Raw genomic sequence first — 19,721 nt, 5'->3', positions numbered from 1 at the left:
CAGAACTTTATTTTCTAAAATGCAGTATCCTTGGTTCACAGGATCAGCAAAGGGGCTTGAAATTTCTTTTGACCTTGCGTGTAGTCAACAAGAAATCTGACATGTCAGAAACTCAACCCTTTTCCTGGCAGTGACTATGTCTGATGAAGCTGAAATCCTCAAACAAACAAAAGCCGTAAAAGAAGCTCTCACTTCACACAATCTTGAATAAACAGGTAGCATTAGGTATCCCACGTAAGGCTGCTCATTGCCTTTTGAAATTTTTTCTGTCTGAGGTTTTTAGGATGCTTCTAAGATTACAGCACCACAAGGAGACCCTTGCTTACTTGTAGTAGGTGTTCTCAGTGCCTCAAGACTGTCAATTCCCAACAGCAAAATTTTTCACAATGATCAGATCTCTTGCTCTGAGCAATTTTCAAGCTCTAGGAGTCTTAATTACCTGTAACTGTCATAATGGAGCAAAAATAATTAGCTAAAGGGAAAATGTTAAGCAAAGGGCATTAAATAACTCTACCTGCTTTGTTACATCTCCTAGCTTATTTTTTATGTATTGTAGTGTCTTTCAAGTATCTCCCTTGTCTGAAAAACACTGAGATCTGGTTTTGTTGATATGTGTATGTGCACACATGCATACATCTGCATGTTTCTTGTCAGCATTCTAGCTGGTTGATACAGATTTTTGCTGACATGCTTTGGTGGCAGAACAGGATGTATTAAACTGGGAACATTTCAGGGCAGCAGTAGTTTGGGCTGCTAAACAGAGGGTGATCATCCTCTGGAAAACTCACTGCTGTGTTTCCGTACTTCTTTGCTGTCTCAGTATGCCCTGTGAGAGCATAAACCAAAACCTGAGGAGCCACAACGACTTTGGGATCTTTATCCCCTCTAATACTTGGTGTGTATATATATATAGCTTTAATGAGAATTCCATTTCCATTCCACTTCACTCCCATGTCACTACATGAGCTTACTGAGGCAAAGAAGAAGAAACAGAAGGAGAACTCAAAATGCTTTTGAGTATTGTCCTCCCCACTAAGTATGAAAATCTGCTTGAGGAATCTCAGACCAAGATGTGCCATGTGCTAGTTTCCCTTCAGCTTTTGGAAACTTTAATGCCCCTCTTGTGCTTGCTTTGATATTTTTTGCAGAGGGATTATTTCTAAACATTAGTTGTTACGTTTATGCTGTTATTTTTAATGCTGTGTCTCTCAGAGCAGCTTCTCACAATGCTGTCAGTGCAAGAGAAGTGGCACTAAGAACAGGTATAGCAAAAGCCATTGCAGAGCTCCTGAGAAAGCAGTTTCATTAAAATATTTGCTGATTTCAAACCCTGAGAGCCGTGACCTGTCTTAAAAAAGTTGAACCTGCTAATGAGATAGCTCAAATCTTTAGGCTGATCCTCATCGTATTCTTCTTTTCCAATACTGTGGTGGAATTCTGTGTGCAATTTTCTGATTTTTGTATCATTGTTAGGTCTTTGCATTATCCTTCCTTTGAGGAAGGCTTTTACTGACATAGCATCTTTTTCTCTTTGGTTTTCAGTTGCAGTACAAGAGAGTCTGCAGCTGCAGCAAACAAAAATGCCTGTGCCCTTACTCATGATGGGGTGCTCAAAGCAAACAAACCATGTCCAAGTTTCAGCTATGCTCCCTCTTTTAAAAGAACAACACCCCACAAGGTTATAAAGCAAAATGGAGACATATTACGCATAGTTCCTACACAGATCATTACAAGTATTCTGAATCCGAAAAAGGTCACTATGAAGAAGAAAAAACTCCAAAACCTTTCAGTCTTATATTTCAAGACATCTCCAGCTAGAAGTAATTCTCCCTCAAGTTAATAAACCTTGATTTTGTTACCTATATTAAAACATTTGCTTCAAAGTAAGAGCTACTCACCATGCCTGGAAAAAGTCGGGTAGGTGAGGCAGATGAATAACTGCATCTTTCCAATAAGTAGTTCTTTAGTACATGAAATTTGCAGTTTTCTCATAGAAACGAGATATTAATTTTCCCACTGAATTAATTTCTGGTGGTTCCAGTTTTGGATGAAGAGACTATTACTTGGGGAACAATATTTTTGCTTCCTGTAGAAGGAGGCAGGAAGTCTTGCAGGAGAGCCCTGCTGTAGGTTACCCCAGCTACACTAAATTCCTTCTCTCTCTCTTTGGACCTGGTGATTGAAGGAGCTAGAAATAGGTAACCATTTCTCAAGCACTGGTGGGACTGTAGTGACTGTGGGGCTGTTTGCATTTGGGGCAATACACAGGATGCAGTCTGCTGGGCAAGGGATGCTGTAGTTGTGTGATCTTGTTCAAGGACCTCAGGGTGCAGGTCTTGGGCTTTCCCAGCATGATGCAAGGGCTTTCCTTGTTTTCTGTTTTACAGCTTGGCTTGGCTTTCTGTTGCACCCAGCTTGGAAAGGGGATTTCCCTGTTCTGTTTTATTCTTAGAATAGTCCCAATGAAAGTTTTCAGCTCCTCTTTTCCCAAGCTATGCAAGTGTAGACTCTTACTGTAGTTAATTCTTTTAAGGTAAATTTTTTGAACTGAGCATTTTAGTCACCTTAATCTTAGTCACTATGAGGAAGCTTGTCAAGTTGGGGTAGAAGGCTGTTAGCAGTTTCTGCAGTAAATCCACTTTCAGTATGATCATTGAGAAAAATATCAATGACTCAAACCCAAATTTATGTAGGCACTCCTCTAATGAGTTAAGTGACTGTATCACCAGTGTACAAACACTTAAGAATTTTTTATGAGTGTTTTATGTATTTTTGCTTTTAGACATGTGGATTTGTGAATTAACTAGTGTTCTTGCCAATAGGTTTTCTCAATTGAAGAGTCTGAATTTGTCTCATAATAGACTGGGAGAGTTTCCTGTATCACTGTGTGAGATCTCTACTCTGACAGAGCTTAATATTTCCTGTAATGGACTTCATTACTTGCCAAGTCAGATTGGGAAACTGTTGAAGTGAGTATGTTCTTTACATCTGTGATCATAAATATCCTTGGTGCCTCAGCTGAAGCACTACTGATGTGCAGGTACTGTTTCTGAAAGTGTGAATTCTAGGGCAGCCTGTTTTGCCCATGAAGGCTGAATGATTAATTTGACTCCAGCAGAAGGTCAAGAACTGAGATGTGCAATCCCTTAATCACTACTATTAAAACACCACAGCTCTTGTGCAGGAAAGATGGGGAAACTTGTTGTAAATAAAGCACTGAAAGCCATTGTATTGTTTCTCAAATAAGTCTATTTGCATTTTTCTGCAGCTGCATAGTTGTCTGACTTTCTGGATTTATTATTTGAATTTAATGTTTTCAGTACTGATGCAATTTCTATTGAAGTTTTAATTTATTATAGAAAACTTTTCTGTGATAACTTCTCACAGGGGTGTGGTGTTTTTTGTCAGCACTGGTATGTTTGATTGTGTTTTACAGATTTGGCTGCTTTTTTGTGTTAGAGGATTTTATCATGAAAATACTTGAGCAATCCCCTCTGAAAATTTTGTCTTAGTGTTTGCTGGAGCCTTGTCCCTTTTCCTTGGTAGCTACCCCAAATGCATAAGAGCTAAAGCTTTGGTAAATTTGATTGCAAGACTGTTAGTAGATTGGTATAGATAAACATCAATATTGAATTGTTGGTTTATTGTGGCTTGCTTTTTCTCCAGCTTGAGTCTTTAAAAAATGAGTGTCTGCAGCCACAATGGATGTGAGCAAGTAATTTCCAGAATGATCTTTTAGTCATATGCAAACTGAGGAATAAGCCATATGTAGGCTTAGAGATTTACAGCTTAGTTATGGATCCAGTTACTTTGATGACTTCTTGAGCCCTTGTTCATAAGAACTTTTCGTGGCCTCAGATTTCATTTCTAGCACCACTAAACACAGAAAGGTCTCTGTTGGAACATAATCATAATAAGAGAAATGTATATTTGGGATCTGAATCTCAAAAGCCATACAGCCTTTGAAACAACATACAACAGAAATCAAACAACACAGAGAATCATACAACAGAAAGGTGCCTTACTCTTTTCTGAGTGTATGTTGGAATGGACAACTAGAGTATAAAAATCTTCCACTAGTGCATTAGTGTGGTAGGAGGTGTGATTAAACTGTGCCATTTGTAGAAAACCAAGTAATTAAGTAAATAGCTTGCATTTACAACGTAAGTACTGATTTGTATTTTGTTTGTGTTAACTTACAATCTTTGGCACAACTGGAAGTTCCAAGCTGATTACACGTGTAGTAAAAGTACTTCAGTAACTTTACGTATACAAGAATAAAATTAGCTGTTAAATACCTTTAAAAATAACCACGTTGAGACTAGCTAACTATATAAAGAAACTCACTGAAAATACTAAATGTTCACTAGTGATGTTCACTAGTCTTCACAGACTTATTTTCTTTCTCTTTTTCACTGTTGCAGTCTCCAGACCTTCTGGCTTGATGGCAATTTCCTCACATCCTTACCAGAAGAGATGGGAAACCTTCAGCAGCTCAGCTGTCTTGGGCTCTCCTTCAATAACTTCTGTGAACTGCCAGCAATTTGTGAGAAACTTGTCACCTTAGACAAACTAGCCCTGGCAGGGAACTTGCTAGAGACCTTGGACTTGACAGTGCTGAACCGTATGAGTCACATCAAAAGTGTAGACCTGAGGTAAGGGGTGAAACTTGCTGTTGTCTATAAAACAGATTGCTACTTTCCATTTACAGCAGAGAACCTGTGTAACTTCTGGTACATTTTGCAATAAACTAGTTTCAGTTTTTTCTCTTACCGAGTCTGTAGCTTTTATGGAATTCTGTTTCTGAGGGTGTGCAGAATCCACTTGGAAAAGCAAGCTTAATTGAGCAGTGCTAGATGTTGAATGTGACCCAGCCCTCTAGTTTCCTCTTGTGATTTGCTGCTACCTTGAGCTTTGGTAGCTCAAAGTACCAAAACCTTGATCTCTCCTTCTCTCTTCTGCCTTCCTGCCCTAGAGATGTGATCCTGATTCTCCAGGCTGCCAACTGCAGATCTCTCAGAAAGGACAAAGAGCTTTTTGTGTGTGGCAAGGCAGTTACCTGCTCTCTGCATAAGCTTCCTGTGTCCATGCAGAGTAGCTGCCCCTTGGCCTGGTTTCTCTTTTCCAGACTAGATCTTTCTTTAGAATCTTCTTAAGAATTTGAGAATCATTAAAATGGTTATGTGTAGCAGCATAGGCAAAGGAAATGTTTTTGTTTGCCTGAAATTCACCATTGCTTGTCATGCATTTCGTTTACTGTGTGCACCTTTGGTGTTAGCCTTCACCAGAATTCTTCCTTTCCCCTTCTTTCTTCTCTCTTCTTACTGATGTCCAGTGTTCAGTGTCCTATTTTTTGACTTTTTAACTCATCTCTGAGTGTTTAGGCTGAACAACCTGAAGAGAGCAGCAACTGACACTCTGGAGGGGAACAAATCTGTGGCTTATATGGATTTACGAGACAATCAGATGACAGATCTGGATCTGAGCTCCTTGGTCAGCCTGGAGCAGCTGCACTGCGAGCGAAATAAGCTGAGAGAGCTGACGCTGAGCGGCTTCTCCCTTCGGGCCCTGTATGCCAACAGCAACTGTGAGTCTCTTTGTCTTATTCACCTGCCTTTTCCCTTTAAGCCCTGGGAGCAAAGGAAAACAGTCTTTTGCCCTCTCTCACACACGAAAAAAATACTTATGCTGATGTTATTGTAGTGAAACCATATGTGATGGGTCATCTGAGGTTAGCTCCTATGGATCACATATGCATGTGTGTACACAGGCTGTGTAACACTGTGGAAGTTGCGGTGTTACGTCCAAGGAATTCATCTTCCATTGAGATCTGTCTGGGAGCCCACAAAGAAAAGTACAGTTCTCTCTTGTTCTGGTGCTCCATGTGATAGATGGAGAAATGGGATAGTATGAGACATTGTAGTGCCATATGGCAGATGTATGAAGTGTGAATTCTGTGGTGGGAAGGATCAGTGCAAACCTTGAGTCTCTATAAAGAAAGACTGTGAGTCTCATCAGATAGAGCTGCTTCTTCTGTGCTATTTTCTCTCCAAAGCTCTGCAATCATACTTACTTGCTTTACTTTGTCAGGTCTGACAGCTGTCAATATTTATCCGGTTCCTGGTCTACTGACGTGTCTAGAACTCTCTCAGTAAGTGATAATACACAACAGAATTTAAAGCAAGTATCTGGGCACCTTTTCTTTTTTCTGCAAAATTTTCGTGACGTTTTAAGGATTTAAAACAGTTGAGAGCAATCAAACACAATAGAACTTCAAAGCCCAACACTAAACAATTATGAAAGTGTCCCAGACCAGAAGCCCTTCTGACCCAGTATGACCTTTTCAGGTGACTTCTCTGTCCTTCAGCTGTAGGCTGTGATCAGAAAAAAAAAACAAACAAAAAGCCAAGCAGGGACCACTGAACTTGTGGCAGCTTACTGAACTGAATGAGGTTCAGTTCCACTGAACCATGGATCAAATATTTAGAGCAGCTGCCAGTGATCTCTGCTGTTGGTTTCACTGCCTACATCTGCTCTTGGAGCAGCACTGTGAGACTTGTAAGATAGGATGCCCTGCTAAGTCATGAACCAGTTAGGTTTGCATTAGCTGTGAGATAAATTCCACATGACTAACTCAGATGCTGTTCACTTTTTGCCTGTTGCTTTTAGTTTCGCTGTCACTAAAATCATGCAGCATTTAGAGTCTGTTCCATATGGAGTGCTGGTTTCTAGCTTTTCCCACTTGCTTTTCTCAGCAATCAACTACAGTGTGTCCCAGACTGGGCCTGTGAAGCAAAGAAACTGGAAGTTTTGGATATGAGCTACAACCTACTCTTGGAGCTTCCATCAAGGTCAGAAAACTTTTGTAAACAGAGCTGAGCTTTCTTCTACAATGGGCTGTCTGGGAAGAGAGAAGCACTGCTGTTCCAGTTACTTCATTCCTTGTTGCGTTGAGATATAATCCACTTTATCTGTGCAGCATCAAAAATGCTCTGTATTCAAATGCTGGAAAGAACAAGTTTCTAGGTCAGCCTTTTGAACAATAAGGGCTAGGTAATTCCATCCTGTGCTTTTAGCTGCTACTGCAGCTATTTGCACCTGACACAGAATATGCTGCTGTGATTTATATGTATTATCATACTGTCTGTGAACACAGGTCATAGGTGGGACCCTAATACATTTTGCATCGTCCCACAGAAATTTCATCTGTTAACTTTGACATGGAGTTATCACAAAGAGACAATTCAGCTGGTCTCAAATGTAGCTTTCATAGTACACCATCAGCCAGCTCCTTTCTCCCTATTTCCCTTTCAGTTTCTGCAGAAATGCAGTGAATGAGAGCCAAGAACTAATACACTTTTGCAGTTATTTATCCTAAGAAGCAAAGCATAAACATTCGCAGCCTAACAAGGGTGTTTGGTGGGGGTGTGATTTGATGAATGGCAGTGTTTAGGGTAAGTTATACTAAAATTGAAGAAGTGGTTAACAGGAAAGAAATGTAGAACATGGGTTGGAGAAGTTGCAGCAAGAGGCATAGGAAGTGATCAGCAATGACATTCTAGTGATTGTCACAGAAAAACTGTGTACATCAAAAGCAACAAAAGGACATAATGAGGATGTGATAATCAGAACTTTGGAGAGACTTTTCGCCAATCCAATGGATTAAAGGGACCAAATTTTAAGTATATGATGCAAAGAATAATTTACTGCCTCAGAAATAATACAGGAGTGCTAAGCCACTAGTTAAAGCTCTGAATTTATGTTTGCACTGTGGAAGCACTTCTTTCTACCTACAAATGACAACAGGCATTTAAAGCCTTCATTTGTGACTTCTTTGTCTGCCTGAGAGAATGCTGGGCACATGCACACCAACTCTCGTCACAAGATACCAATCAGCAGTAGTGTAGAAGGAAATGTAGGTACCCTTCCAAGCATTCAGAGAGACGGAGTTATCTTACCCTATGTGTTGTTGTGCTTTGTCATTGTTTACATTTTATAGATCAGTGTATTTTCATTTTTCCCTGCTGTACAATCAAATTAAGTGGATAAATACTACCTTCCCCACTCTGTGGATGTCAAGTGGAATGAACCAAGTTAAACAGAAAACCCTATGTCTTTCTAGGATCCTCAGAAGCTTGAGTCTTCGGAAGTTGATGGTGGGGCACAATCGTCTGCAGAGCCTTCCACCTCTTCTAGAACACATTCCACTGGAGGTGCTGGACCTTCAGCACAATCTGTTGACTAAACTCCCAGAGACACTCTTTGTCAAAGCTCTGAAGTGAGTGTCAGTAGCAAACATCATTTGTCTGCATTATCATTTTGAGTGTAAGGGCTGAAAGTGGCACCTGTGTGACTGTCCTTGCAAGGTGCCACTTGCATAAGAGATAACAAGGTGTGCCCTTTATGAGGAGGTTATTCAGGTGCCATAAGGGAAGCCATCAAGCTGATTTGAAGGAATCAGTCCACGTTACTGCGTAATTACAGGAAAACAGAGGCTGCCTGAAGAGCTTTGTTTTTAAAAGTAGTCATAAGCTCAAGTGCAAAGAAAATAAGCCAGTCAGATTCAGGTCATTGGAGAACAACAAGAGTGACCCTTAACAAATGAACAGTCCCTCATAACTGTCTATTCACACAGGAGTTAGCCCTTCTTTAAAGAGTCTAGGGAAAGTTTTACATTGTCTCCTTCCACCAGTATTACCTGCGGGCTTTTCAATACTCACTGTTTAGTGCAAAACACTGTGTGCATCCATAGTGCATATAGCTAGGAAGTCATTAGTAGACTCACAAATCTTGATGTGAGTAGGGATGTTACAGTGTTGTCTGGCCTCTTGTCTGATACTGCTGTCCACACTGGCATTTGTACAGCTCCTTTTCCTGGTGTTAATGGAGTGGTTTGGATGATGTGAAGTCTGATTTTTTGCACTTGCTGTGTGGTTAGCCTCAGGTACCTGAATGCATCTGCAAACAGCCTGGAGTCCTTGCCCTCCGCATTCACGGGGGAGGAGAGTTTGAGCATGCTGCAGCTGCTATACTTGACTAATAACAACCTCACAGATCAATGCATCCCCGTCTTGGTGGGACACCCAAACCTACGGATCCTGCATCTGGCAAACAACAACCTGCAGACTTTTCCTGCAAGGTAAGTCAGTAAGGCTGTTGGGTAAGACAATGCTCCCTAGGGAGGACGCTGCCACCTCCCCATGATTGTACAAGTTAAAGTCAGAGCAAGATGCTCTCCCTGTAGCTTGATGCCAAAAGCCTGACATTTCTACACACAAAGTGAGGAGAAATGTGTTAAGGGAGATTGGCACAGGGTACTGTGGCCTGTAGGTTTTCCTGTCCTAGCTGAGGTGCTGTCCAGAGGGACCAAGGGATGTAACTAGTTGCGTTGTATGTGTGTGTGCGCTGCAAGGGTCTATCTGTTGTACAAATCCATGCCAGGCTTGGGGACTGTGCCTCTTACTAGAGCATCTCTTAGGACTTCTGGTCTCCTATCAGTAAATCGGAAAATGGATATTGCATGTGCAGCTTTGGAAAGTGACCAGTTAATGTCTGTAAGATACAGTATTTTTTTGTTTCCCTTTCAGCAAACTTAGTAAGCTGGAACACTTGGAAGAACTGAATCTGAGTGGCAATAAACTGAAAACAATTCCTACAACAGTTGCAAACTGCAAGCTACTTCATACACTTATTGCACACTCTAATGAAATCAGCATTTTTCCAGAAATCCTGCATTTGCCCCGTATTCAGGTATTTATATGGAGCAGATAAAGAGATACCTGGGGAAAGTTTGGGTTACAGAATGAGGAGTAACTGCTAGGAGAAAACAGCATGTCCCAGCAAGGCCAAGTGCAAGGTGCTGTACCTGGGTCAGGGTTGCCCCTGGTATCAATCCAGACTGGGGGCTGAATACTCGAGAGCAGACCTGCTGAGAAGGGCTTGGGGATGCTGCTGGATGAGAGGTTGGACATCCCTGGCCACATGCGCTGGTACTCAGAAAACCCCCCCATCCTGGGCTCATCCCCAGTAGCTTTGACAGTGGATGAGGAGGGGATTCTGCCCTCCTGCCCTGCTCGGATGAGATCCCACCTGGAGGCCTGCATCCAGTTCTTGGGTCCTCAGTACAAGAAAGACTTAGACCTGTTGGAGTGGGTCCAGAGGAGTACATGAAGATGATCAGAGAGGGCTGGAGCACCTCTGTTGTGGCGATGGGCTGAGTGGTTTGGGGTTGTTCAGCTTAGAGAAGGGTCTGAAGTGACCTTATTGCAGCCTTCCATTATGTAAAGTTACCAAAAGAGAGCTTGAGAAGGACTTTGGACAAAGGCATGGAGTGACAGCATAAGGAGGAGTGGCTTTAAAGTGAAAGAGAGTAGGTGTAGGTTGACTATTAGGAAGAAACTCTTTCCTGTGAGGGTGGGGATGCCCTGGCACACATTGCCCAGAGAAGCTGTGGCTGCCCAATCCCTGGAAGTTTCAAGGCCAGGTTGGACAGGTCTTGGAGCAAGCTCTTGTTGTAGTGGAAGGTGTCCCTGCCCAGGGCAGATGTGTTGAACAAAATGAGCTTTAGCATCTCTTCCAACACAGACCATTCTGTGGTTCTATGACTTTGCTTGATTAACTTGAGAACAGGCCACAGAATATGCGTTCTGGATCTCTCACCTTTCTGAGTTGATCAAAGATCATCTTATTCACCTTTACCACCTGTCTCTGACATTTCTAGTTTCTTGCATTTGAGATAGTGGGCAGTGTTACATAGCTAGGCAGGTTTGAATATAGAGGCCTTCTTTTATCTTTGGTGTGACCTAGTCTTTCAGTATTGGAGTTGTGACTATTGCAGGTTGCTTATAGATCATTCTTGTTTTGACAAGTAGATCCATTTTCATGACCTATGTGTGAGATACAATAAGTAGCAGGCTTGTATGATATTTGTAAGGAGCACTGGAGTAACTGATGACATGACACAACAAAAGAGTATTTTCTTTGTCATGCTGTTTGTTGCTACTGCAGTTTGTGGATTTGAGCTGCAATGAGTTAACTGAAATCCTAATCCCTGAGGCACTGCCAGGTGCCTTGCAAGAGCTGGATCTGAGTGGAAACACAAACCTGGTGTTAGAACACAAGACACTGGATATCTTCAGGTGAGCCATTGACATATCAACCCAGTAGTGGTCTGCACAGGAAAGGGTAACCCTTCCCAGGAGAGGAAATGGGATAGTAAAGTAAAAGTACTTTATCACTGCATAGTGGTATAATGTTCCCTGCCTGAGGCAGCTGAGACTTACTGTCTTTGGGAAGGGAAAAGTCTGGTTCTGAAACATCAGAGAAGGAATTCTTCAGGTGGTAGGAGGTTTTCCCACATGTCTCTGTCATAAGCAGCCACACATCTCCTAGACGTTAAACTCCTCTCCTTGATGCAGTTTTCTCCACAGACTGCTGTCTAAAACCCTAGACTGGACAAGGTCCCAAGGCCTGTTCAGCAGGTTCTAGAAAAGTATAACTTCTGTTCTCTCTGTAGTCACATTACCACACTGAAGATTGATGCTAAGCCCTCCCTCGTGCCGGCAGACTCGGCACTTACTTCTGCCTTCTGGAGTCACGGAGTAGCTGAGCTGGCAGGCCAAAGAAATAAGTGAGTATTGTGGTCTGCTAAACAACTGACACTGTTTTCTCAGGATGCTGGCAAGAGTGCACTGCTGAGCATGCAAGCAGACCTGTTTTGCCCAAGAGCTCATCCATGCGTTTGTCTCTCTGGATCTCTTACTAAGTCTTGGGAACTCAAGTCTCCACACTACCTTTTGCCTCAGTTTTAATGTTTATTTCAGTACACTTGGACTCTTCTTCCCTCTCCAGCAAAGATGCTTTATCTCTTGCCAGCTGTGCCTGTTGCCCTCTCCTGCATGTGGTCAAGGAGGGTTTGCAGTTCCAATAATAAAATGAAGCTGTACATCTCCCAGTCTAGTGAATGTACACTGTACATCTCCCAGTCTAGAGACAGTGGCTTTGCTGCCCTGTGAGAATGGCACTCACAGCATGGTGCCTGATGGCTCTGGCTTTGAGAACAAGATAATTTTTTGAGATATGTTAACTTTGCTTGTATGCTTTTCTGACAGGCTGTGTGTGTCATCCCTGGCACTGGGGAGCTTTGCAGAGGGGGTGGAGGCTGTGTATGGCATGTTTGATGGTGACAAGAATGAAGAACTGCCACGCTTGCTGCAGTGCACCATGGCCGATGTGCTCCTGGAGGAGGTACAGCAGTCTGACACCATGTTCATGTCCAACACCTTCTTGGTCTCCCACAGGTAGGACAGTGAGCAAGCTGGTCCTGGTGGGACTTGCATAGGTATATCGATATGTTAGGTGGGGTGAGGCAGCCCTCCACAATGCTTGTCAGTAGAGTCTGGAGCCTCCTACACCTTCTCCTCCAACAGGAAGCTGGGCATGGCTGGGCAGAAGCTGGGTTCCTCTGCTGTCCTTTGCTACATTCGTAATGAGGTGGCTGATCCAGCCAGCAACTTTTCTCTGACGGTGGCCAATGTGGGGACGTGCCAAGCTGTTCTGTGCCGAAGTGGAAAAGCAGTGCCTCTCTCCAAAGTCTTCAGCCTTGAACAATGTTCAGAAGAAGCCAGGAGAGTCAAGGGGCAAAAAGCCATTATAACAGAGGTTGGTTTGGACCCTTTCCACTTCAGCTTCCATGCCCATGTAAAAGCTTGGTACAAATACATGAGCTCAGCTGTCTGCATAACATTACAGGGGAGAGGGTGACATAAAGGGTCTGAATGACTGACTTGTCTAGTGCTTCCTGCTCTGCTTCTTTTGCTGATTAGCTGTTCAAAATTGCATTTTCCTAAAACACTATGGCCTAAGAACTATGGGTACAGAATGACATGTAGTATGCAAAAGTATTAAAATGATTTCTAGGGAACTCTGTAAAGGTTAACTTTCTAAACACTTGGAAATAACAGGGACTTGTCAAAGAGTGGGTGAAATATGTCTGTAAAGATCTTGAAAATCAGTGCCAGTCACTTTAGTTTTATGCTCAGTCTTTTAGAAAGTATTAAATTGGCAGATAGAGGTATTTTTCATAAGCATAATGTGTCACTGTAATACATCTCTTAAAGGTGTTGTAACACTGCAACATAGCACTCTGACTGAAAATAACTATGGGATCAATGTAGCACATTAAATAGTTTAAAAACTGGCTCATTATTGGGTTCTGAAAGAGAAAAGTGAAATTACTGTATAAAAGACTACCCTGTGCATCTCATCTGCTGGGTTTTAATACTTGGCAGCAGCAGCAGCAATGTTGACACCCAGAGGATATAGAAATGAAGAACACTGAAATTAAATTCAAAACAACTGACTTGGAAAAGGGACTGAGGGTTGTGGGCACTTCTCTTTATGTGAGACCACTGCCAGGCTGGCCAGTGGTCTCATCTGGCAGAAGAGGGTAATACATCCAGGTTACACAAACAGTTTGAGATACCTACTTTTTCTTTTTTTCTCAGGATGTAGTGTCCACACTTCAGAATGCAGTTATATATTAATGAAGAGGAAAATAGTTCAGATAATACACAGAACTGTTTAATGTCTGGGTAGTATGTCTTGCACTGAGATAGTCAAAAGTCACTATTTCACTTCTACTAAAAAAATAAGTTTCACATAAGACTTATCAATGAGACTCTGATCAGTGTACTGCAGGTAGTCTAGCTGCACATTTCAGAATAGTCTGCTACAATTCTTCAGAGTGCAACAAAAAGTCTTGTGGGATAAAAGTCTGTTATTGCCAGCATGGATGATGGCAGTTATTGCACCTATGCATCAGGCATAGTGAATGTCTGAGCTGTAGTACTTGCACCTAGATCCCTTCCTCCAGTGCTGTAGCTGTGTAACTGGCATTTCTCAAGGCTCCAAACCAGCATATGAGCAGGGAAAAGTCTGCTTTCTAAATGATCTAATAGCATATCCAATGCTACTGCCGTGTTTCTCTTGTCTGCAGGACAATAAAGTCAATGGTGTGACTTGCTGTACTCGGATGCTGGGCTGCACGTACCTGCATCCTTGGATCCTGCCCAAGCCACATGTCAATTCCATTCCACTGACTGTACAAGATGAGTTGCTGCTTCTAGGGAACAAAGCTCTCTGGGAACACCTTTCTTATGCAGAGGCTGTCTCAGCTGTGCAGCACCTACACGACCCACTAGCTGCTGCAAAGAAACTCTGCACTTTAGCCCAAAGCTATGGTTGCCAAGACAATGTTGGTGCAATGGTGGTATGTCTGAATATCAGTGAGGACAACTGCACCTGTGAGATGCATGGCCTCACTCTGGCAGGCCCTGGGGGATTTAGTGCTACCACCACCAAACCAGCAACACCTTCATGTAGCAGTGGAATTGCTTCAGAGTTCAGCAGTGAACTATCTGCTTCTGAGGTTAGCAGTGAGGTAGGCTCTACTGCATCAGATGAACACAGTGCTGTTGGTCTTGACGGCAGTTTGCTACCACGACAAGAACGACGTTGCAGCCTACATCCTGTGCCTCCCTCAAGCATCTTTCAGCGCCAACCTTCCAGTGCCACCTTCTCTAGCAACCAGTCTGACAATGGTCTAGATAGTGATGATGAGCAGCCTGTGGAAGGTGTGATGACAAATGGCAGTAAAGTGGAGGTAGAGGTGGACATCCATTGCTGTAAAGGAAAGGGCCTGGAATTAGAACGTCCTGCTGCAGAGTACAGCTCTTCTGCTCCAGGGCCAGAGGATGACTCTGGGCTTGTACTCATCATTCGGAGGCAGAACAGTGTAAACAGCAACATTGTGCAGAGAGGGGTCAAGGAGAAGTGTGAACTCCAAAAATCACTTTCCACATGTTGTCTTTATGGAAAGAAGCTTTCCAATGGCTCTATAGTGCCCTTGGAGGAGAGCCTCAACCTCATCGAAGTAGCAACAGAGGCACCCAAAAAGAAGACAGGCTATTTTGCTGCTCCATCCCAGATGGAGCCAGAAGATCAATTTGTGGTGCCACCTGATCTGGAAGAGGAAGTGAAGGAACAAATGAAGCAGCACCAGGACGACAGAGCAGATCAGGAGCTGAAAGAAGAACACGCAGCACCCCTGCCAGAGGAGTTTGACACAGCTTTGTAACCCTACAAGTACCACTCCCACATTGTCTGTCCCAGGAAGCTCTGTTTCATAAGGGCTGTCTTGCCCTTTGAGGAAGCTGGGATCTGCAAGGAGTACAGGCACCTGCTGCTTCCTTAATGGAGTTGAGGAAGAATCAGGAAGGCCGATGTCTGGGCTGTCCACTTAAACACTGTAGGGTGTCAGTTGTTCTATAAGCACACAGAGCAGTAGCTGAGCTCTGTGTTAGGGACTGTCTAGTAAGTCCTTGAACCCTGAGGTTCTGCCAGCTCTGCAGGAAAGGGGCTGGTGTATGTGTGTGTGGGGTGAAGAGGCTACTGAGGGAGAAATGCTCAGTGTTTAGAATATTTCTGTGAATGTTTCTGATGCAGTGTCTCACCCTCCCTCTGCAGCACCTGACCTTATTATTCCTTGAAAGAACGTAGCCAGTTGCAATGAAGCTCACTTGAGAATGGTTTCCTGCATTAATTGCAAGCACTTTTATTTATTGCACTTAAGCTGTTCTTTTCCCCTTCAGCCCAGCACTTTATTATTTAGGGTTAGGGGAGAAAGCACTCCACAGCATGTATGCTGTGGACTTTTCCCAGTGGATGTTTTTAGGCAGTGGAGGACTCAGGGTACCAGTGTTCTGATGAGCACTGGTGTAGGGCAGAGTGAAGGTTATGGTGGGATCATTCTGTGCAGGATGAGAAAATACATAGCTGAGTGATAAGCAGGTGCCAACCAATGCATTTTATATGGAGCATAGGAAAGATCAGCTCAGGACTGGTTGATTAGGACAATGTGTAAATCTAGTGCTTACAGCTGCAGAGCACAGACCCACCTCAGCAGCAACCTGACCACCATCATGGATGCTTCACAGTAGAGGCTTCCTGTATCCAGAAGACATGGGATAAAGCCGGGAGCTTGTGCTTGTCTCAGTGCTCAGTCATAGGAGCCAAGCTGTGAACAGTGGTGTGCTGCTCTAAGACTGGCCGAAGCAGTGCTCTTTTCCATCAGCATAAATCTCTGCATTGTCAGTTACAGTGTCTTTGCTTGCCTCTGGAAACAGGAGTCATATTCCAAATACAACAACCAGCATTTCATGGTATGTGCCCAATTTGGCCACAAACAAGGAGAAAGTGTACTGTTCTTGCTTAACCTTCAGCCCAAAAGCAAAAAATGAACTTCTCATCTTATTAACATTTTTATCAGCCCTGAAAAAGACGTTTTAAACAGTCCCACTAATTAAGAACTGGCCAGTCTTCACTCAGATGCCATGTGTTTCCATTAGGATTTTTGGTGCAGGATGTAAGTTGGCTGCCCATGTCATCATCTTGGATACAGGTTGTGGAGACCACTGCCTCTGTAGCATGCAGATCTGTCTTCCTTTCTGACAGAGCTGGATAGCAGCTGTCTGTCATGTCAGTGGTACAGTAATCCTGACTAATGTGAGCTAGTGCCTTTTCTTGATTCATTGTATTTATGAAGAAAACTTAAAAGTTTCTTCTGAAGAGATCTGAGGGCTTGAGTTGTCTCTTTTGGATCAAGTTTGGGCCTTGTTCAAAAGGAAATACTGTGCAGACTGTGGAATTTTGTCAATACAGATTTTTTGACAAAATCTAATGGAGTTTTAAGGAGATTTCAGTGCACTTTGAATTTCTTCTCACTAGGAAAAAAAGGTATTTTTATCATGCATGAGGAGCAACATTTTAGGATATACTTTGTGCTAGTTGCAGTGTGATCACAAAACAACCCAGCTTTTTCCAAAGTTTTAACGCTCACAATTTTTGGTTGTTTAAACACCTATTTAATTTGGAACTGGAGGTTGAAGCAAATTCTTAAAATCACAGAAACAACAGCATTTTAATCCTTTAGGCAGAAGAACAGCAGGAAGGATTCAAATGCTAACCCCCAAAATTCTTTCATGTTATCATCATATAAGTATGCAGGAAAGGTTCATCCCAATGTATCTGACTGCAACTCTTGATTCTGTTGCTGGTGATAATTTGACCAAATATCTGTGCCTAGCCTCATGCCTTCTGATATCTGGAAGGGCTGTAGAACAGCCTTCATTCAGTATGGGATTGATGCAGAAACCATTATTTCTGAGTAAGACTGACAAACCCTGCACTCGGAGTGGCACATATTAATGCAAATCAGGTCTCTATTTCTTGCACTGACATGGAAAGTCCAGTGTGTCCTTGCCAGTCTGAACCAGTAGTATTGCATGCAGAATTGCCACAAGGAGTTAGTAATGAATGGGCCTACCTAGTTCAGTGTTGAAGGACTAAGGAAAATACAGTTCTGCAATGGAGCATGCAGATTTCTGAATTGCACCTCTTAAAGGTAGTGGCAGAATGCAACAGAAGGAATTCCAACTTAGACTTTTTCTCTAGTGCTGTTTCTGGTTTTGAAACAGAAAAGGAGTTTAAATACAGCCAGCTCCTATTTTCTGTAGGTGTTAACTGTCATGGAAGACATGGCTTGTTATCTTTCTTACACTCCAGGCAGAATCCACAGATTTCTCTGAAGCTGGTATTGTGAACTCTGGGCAGCACAGGCTGACTTGCCTTTACCTGTTCCAAATAATCTTTCTCTATTTGACTAAGACAAGCACTGGTGTCCTCAAGCAGCTTCTGCATATTTTCCATGTGCTTCTTCCAAGGATTAAGCTTTTCCTTCTCCATTTCAGCCACAGCATTATGATGCTTTTTCTCCAGTCATCCAAAATCTTTTTCATGAAAATAGTGCCTGTTGATCAAAAAAAGTGCTGCTTTTTCCTAGGCTAGTTTTGGGTGTCAGCAAAGACACTGGCATCATTTTTTCATGAAAATGTCCTGGATTTTCTAACACAGGATTTGAACTGCTGAGACATGCTTTAAGGTCACTGTCATCCAAAGAATTGGGATTTTTTTTCCTGATATTGGTCAGACAGCGGTGTGGCTGGGTTATCTTCATCTATCTGGTGAGGACAACTCATAGAACAGAGTGATTCCCTCCACTACCTTTTTGCTTTTCTGCCTCCCTCTGTGTCTCGCCTACCTTATTTATTAACACTACCTTAGATTTCAAGCTCCCAAGGAACACTGCAGGTGGAATACGTATGAAAGGGCAAGTCTACTGAAGGATTCAGGGTAGGGTAGGGTAGGGTAGGGTAGGGTAGGGTTGAAAGTCTTCCCAATTATCTTCCTGTTCTCTTCCCTGATTTTTGTTTTTGGAGTTTGCAGAGATACTATGTGATCATCACATAACCACATCACTGAGAACTTCCCACTCACAGACTTGCTGTTAGAGAGAGGTTCTCACCTTGAGGTCTTAAGGCTGTTTCGTTCCTGCTGAGCACTGCAAGCCCTGCCACACTGCACGCAGCCACAGCCAAGTGAGGCTGAGGAGTTCCTTGGTCCATCTCTTCAGTAATTCTAGCTCTGCTGATAAGCATGCTTGCTGAGAAAGGTACTCTGAAGGCTCTGCTCTGTCCTGTCCTGTCCTCTCCTGTCCAGAAAGGCTTCTGCAAAAGGAACCCATAAGCGTTATATTGAGTGGTGGTTAACTGGGGCCCAGGGGTTCAAGAGAGAGCCCCCAAGTTGCCCCCAGAACAAGGAACAGGCCCGATGGGGGAGCACCACAGACTGTTCATACCAGAGCAGAATCAGTTAGAAGGGAGGAAGTCTTTCCCTCTCTCGGGACAAGCTGCTGTGAAGTCTTAAATCCTTCCTGTGGTACACAGGACCTTCAGCCACACCTAAGGCTTTGGACCTGTGGGGTTTCTGCACTCTTTCTGGATAGATGCTGGTGGCTTTTGTGTCACTTGCCAAAGGCCTTTGTTCAGGCAGATCACCTCTTTGGTCTTGTGCAATCATTGTCTGCTATTCTACTGCTCTCTGAAGACTCAACTGTATTTTTCCTCTTTTTTCATATGTTAAAATGTTACCTTTTTAATGACTCATATGACCCAACGCATGTTAAATATTGCAGTGTACCAACTGTTTACTAAATCTTTTTTCATGCTTTTTTTTGGTTGTTGTTTTTAAAAAGGAGAGTATTTTCTGTATCCCACTCTAGCATGCACCTATAACAATCCCTGGTTTTATTGTGTATGGGAGTAGGTTGTCCAACGAATGCACCCTCAGCACTGTGGCCTATCTATTGCTTTGGAAAGGCAAGTAATGTAAGATTGTTGGAAAACACTAGTCCATTGATTCTTTATTCAGATGTATAGAGAAGTTCAGGAAGGAAGAGTATTTTTGCATTGAATTTTCAGCTGACTTAGCAATAAAGATTTTTACTTTCATCTAACAGCTTATTCTGATTCTGTTACTGGGCTGGAAGAAATCTCTGCAATATCCCAGTCAAAGGGTAGCTGTGTCATGCAGCAGCTGTGCTGCAGATTATTCACTGACCTCTATGTGCTACTTCACTCATCAGCCTTCCATACAAAAACTTCTTTCAGAACACTGTGAGGGTAGAATTAGGCTTACCAATTATTAAGGCAGCTTTCTGTTTCCTGCTAGAGAAATCCTGCTCTCTGACCTTGCTCTCAATAGCACTGTACAGCTCTAGATGTAGCTGCAGCAAGAAGAAATACAGAAATGTTAACGGAATTAGG

The 19,721-nt window shown here is 42.8% G+C and overlaps 1 protein-coding gene across 2 annotated transcripts in view; it reads left to right on the top strand.

Annotated features, from left to right (window-relative positions):
• Positions 1–19,411, top strand: part of PHLPP2 (PH domain and leucine rich repeat protein phosphatase 2) — a 33,199-nt gene extending 13,788 nt beyond the window's left edge. The window contains exons 7-19 of one of the 2 annotated variants that reach the window (XM_066327346.1): positions 2,823–2,969; positions 4,425–4,655; positions 5,385–5,587; positions 6,091–6,151; positions 6,756–6,851; positions 8,123–8,278; positions 8,939–9,139; positions 9,588–9,750; positions 11,008–11,138; positions 11,516–11,629; positions 12,111–12,299; positions 12,429–12,660; positions 13,997–19,411. In XM_066327346.1, the coding sequence (XP_066183443.1) occupies positions 2,823–2,969; positions 4,425–4,655; positions 5,385–5,587; positions 6,091–6,151; positions 6,756–6,851; positions 8,123–8,278; positions 8,939–9,139; positions 9,588–9,750; positions 11,008–11,138; positions 11,516–11,629; positions 12,111–12,299; positions 12,429–12,660; positions 13,997–15,136 (3,064 nt within the window). In that variant the 3' untranslated portion in view covers positions 15,137–19,411. Of the gene's footprint in view, positions 1–2,822; positions 2,970–4,424; positions 4,656–5,384; positions 5,588–6,090; positions 6,152–6,755; positions 6,852–8,122; positions 8,279–8,938; positions 9,140–9,587; positions 9,751–11,007; positions 11,139–11,515; positions 11,630–12,110; positions 12,300–12,428; positions 12,661–13,996 lie in introns of those variants that run through there. The other variant, XM_066327347.1, reaches the window with a different exon arrangement.
• Positions 19,412–19,721: the final 310 nt, after the last annotated feature.

Source organism: Sylvia atricapilla, chromosome 12 (genome assembly GCF_009819655.1).
Source record: "Sylvia atricapilla isolate bSylAtr1 chromosome 12, bSylAtr1.pri, whole genome shotgun sequence".
NCBI classification, from domain to species: Eukaryota; Metazoa; Chordata; class Aves; order Passeriformes; family Sylviidae; genus Sylvia; species Sylvia atricapilla.
This window is presented reverse-complemented; position numbering and strand designations above follow the sequence as displayed.